The 2,500-nt window shown below is 39.2% G+C and overlaps 1 protein-coding gene across 1 annotated transcript in view; it reads left to right on the top strand.

Annotated features, from left to right (window-relative positions):
- Window positions 1–2,500, top strand: part of LOC125048394 (probable diacyglycerol O-acyltransferase tgs1) — an 11,468-nt gene that overhangs the window by 3,385 nt on the left and 5,583 nt on the right. The window contains exon 2 of the mRNA XM_047647071.1: window positions 2,411–2,500. This exon is cut by the window's right edge and continues 41 nt beyond it. Within this exon, the coding sequence (XP_047503027.1) occupies window positions 2,411–2,500 (90 nt within the window). The remainder of the gene's footprint in view (window positions 1–2,410) is intronic.

The following is a 2,500-nucleotide window of genomic DNA, read 5'->3' as shown; positions in this document are numbered from 1 at the left end:
CTAATCAGCGACTTAAGAAAATCAGTGCTTGTGGGCTTGACAAGAGCTTCTACATTTATTTTCCTTTTCATAGAAGGGACTTTTATGGAGTTACATTACTTGCCTGACACTTTGCTGATGACTCGACAGCAAGGAGAGAGAGGGACGCGAGATTCGCTCCAGGAAATGAAGTATGGCACCGTCCTTGTCGCCTTGTCACTGCCATCGTATCCTCTCTCTCTCTCTCTCTTTTAAACTTTCTATAATTCTCTTTCTCTATCTTTCTCTCTCTCTCTATAATTATCTTTCTCTATCTCTCTCTCTCTCTCTCTCTCTCTCTCTCTCTCTCTCTCTCTCTCTCTCTCTCTCTCACTCTCTCTCTTTCTCTCTCTCTCTCTCTCTCTCTCTCTCTCTCTCTCTCTTTCTCTCTCTCTCTCTTTCTCTTTCTCTTTCTCTCTCTCTCTCTTTCTCTTTCTCTTTCTCTTTCTCTCTCTCTCTCTCTCTCTCTCTCTCTCTCTCTCTCTCTCTATATATATATATATATGTATATATACATATAATATATATATATATGTATATATATATGTGTGTGTGTGTGTATTCTTTGAGTCTTATGAAGTAGATTATATAATAAATAAGACGTTAAAATAACTCAGAACTCACGCATATTTTGTCATATACAGATCACCGTATGTAGGTAAATTGTGTGTGTGTGTGTGTGTGTGTGTGTGTGTGTGTGTGTGTGTGTGTGTGTGTGTGTGCGTGCGTACTTATATTTGCATTCAAATAGCCATATTTTGTATCTAAGTATGTCTATTTGTTTATCTATTTCTGTGTGACTGTTTGTGTTTGTCTGTCACCCAGGAAATGTATACATTCACCTACCTATACTTTACATAACTGGATTGTTATATACTATATATATCTGCATATATATATAAATAATACCCATAGTATAAAAATTATGTTGCATTGTCAGTATTTAAAACAAGTATATGAGGTAAAATATAGCATAATTCATTCCATATACGATCTAAAACGATTTGTCTGACCAAAGAATATCCAAAAAATAATTTAGATTTCCAGCTGTTAAAATCCATAATTTTGTTTTGACATGAAATTAAAACAGATTTCGAAAAAAAACCCATAATATTCTGGCTAACTTTACTGTTTACTTTTATAACTACTTCGCATGGTAACTTCCCTTCAATAAAACACTTATTAAGCTCACACAGAACGTTAATTTTACTCAGTAGAATCAGTACAGCCTAAAATAATGCTGGGATATTGTGGATATTATGTAACCATGTAAAAGACAAAAAAAAATGTTTTCTAAAAACCCAAGTATAATTTCAACCTATGCTAATTTATCTACTGCCTCAGGATGCGAGACAAAAACCGAGCACCAGGACGAGAGACTGGGTAGTTTGACACCAAAGCCCCGTTCTTTGGCTACTTTCCTTGTTTGTGTGTTGTTGTAGGAGAATACTCTATACATGCAGGACATATATCCCTAAAAATATATGTAAATGCATCAGGCGAGAATATCTGTGTTGTAGAAATGATGATTTTTAAATGTTAATGATTATGACATTTCCACGTGACGAAGTTAAGCGCCTCCTAGCTTAGAGGGAATATACGAAACAACCTTAGATGACAATAACAACAACAACAACAAAAATCAGGCAAGCGACTTAAAAAAAGAAGTCATGCAGAACCCTTAATCACGGGATACTAACACAGGGGGGTGGCTAAGACATGCAGGAACGCAAATTAGGCAAACGAGACAGATAGCAATTCCCAAAGAAAATCGAAGACGCAACACAGGCAGTCAACGGGGAAAGGAGAGGAGGGGGGGGGGGAAGCTAAAGAATTTAAGGAGTATCTAATGAGAATTGACAAAGATTTAGGAGACTCTCTATAGGACATAGGGTGTAGAATTTGTAACAGGGAAGGATCCAGAGCCGCGGGGATGGATGGACCTGCGCTGAGGGTGATGGAGGGACGGGAGACATGCATGGGCTTTCTGGCATCAGGTACTTTGCCTTGGGAAAAGGTCATGGGAATGGGCGGACCTGCGTAGGGGACGTTGGAGACTATCCCTATGCAAAAAATGGTTTAAGGAGATACGATACCATGAAACGAAGGTATTTTTAAGTCCTCTAAATCAGCTGATTCAACTTGACGGCACTCTGACTTTATACCCCCCCCCCCCCTAATATATACTTCCACACTTCCATCTTCCCAACGCGGTATTTCTATCCACCTGCCCTCTAGAAAAAAAAGAAAAAACACTTCCAACCTTCCTACGATTTTCGACCACATAGTCCCACATTTTTTTTTTTTTTTCAATCGAATCCCCCTTGTGTTCATAATTTTAATACACACCCATTCTTACTAATTAGTCTCCCGCCCTCTCTCTCTCCCGCAGGCATTTTCGCATGGAGGGTGACTGCGTGCCGCCTCAAGTCATGACAGTCATCCCCGTTGACGTGACAGCCCCTGGCACACCGCTCTCCCT

The sequence above is a fragment of the Penaeus chinensis genome, chromosome 43, assembly GCF_019202785.1.
Source record: "Penaeus chinensis breed Huanghai No. 1 chromosome 43, ASM1920278v2, whole genome shotgun sequence".
In the NCBI taxonomy this organism is placed as follows: Eukaryota; Metazoa; Arthropoda; class Malacostraca; order Decapoda; family Penaeidae; genus Penaeus; species Penaeus chinensis.
This window is presented reverse-complemented; position numbering and strand designations above follow the sequence as displayed.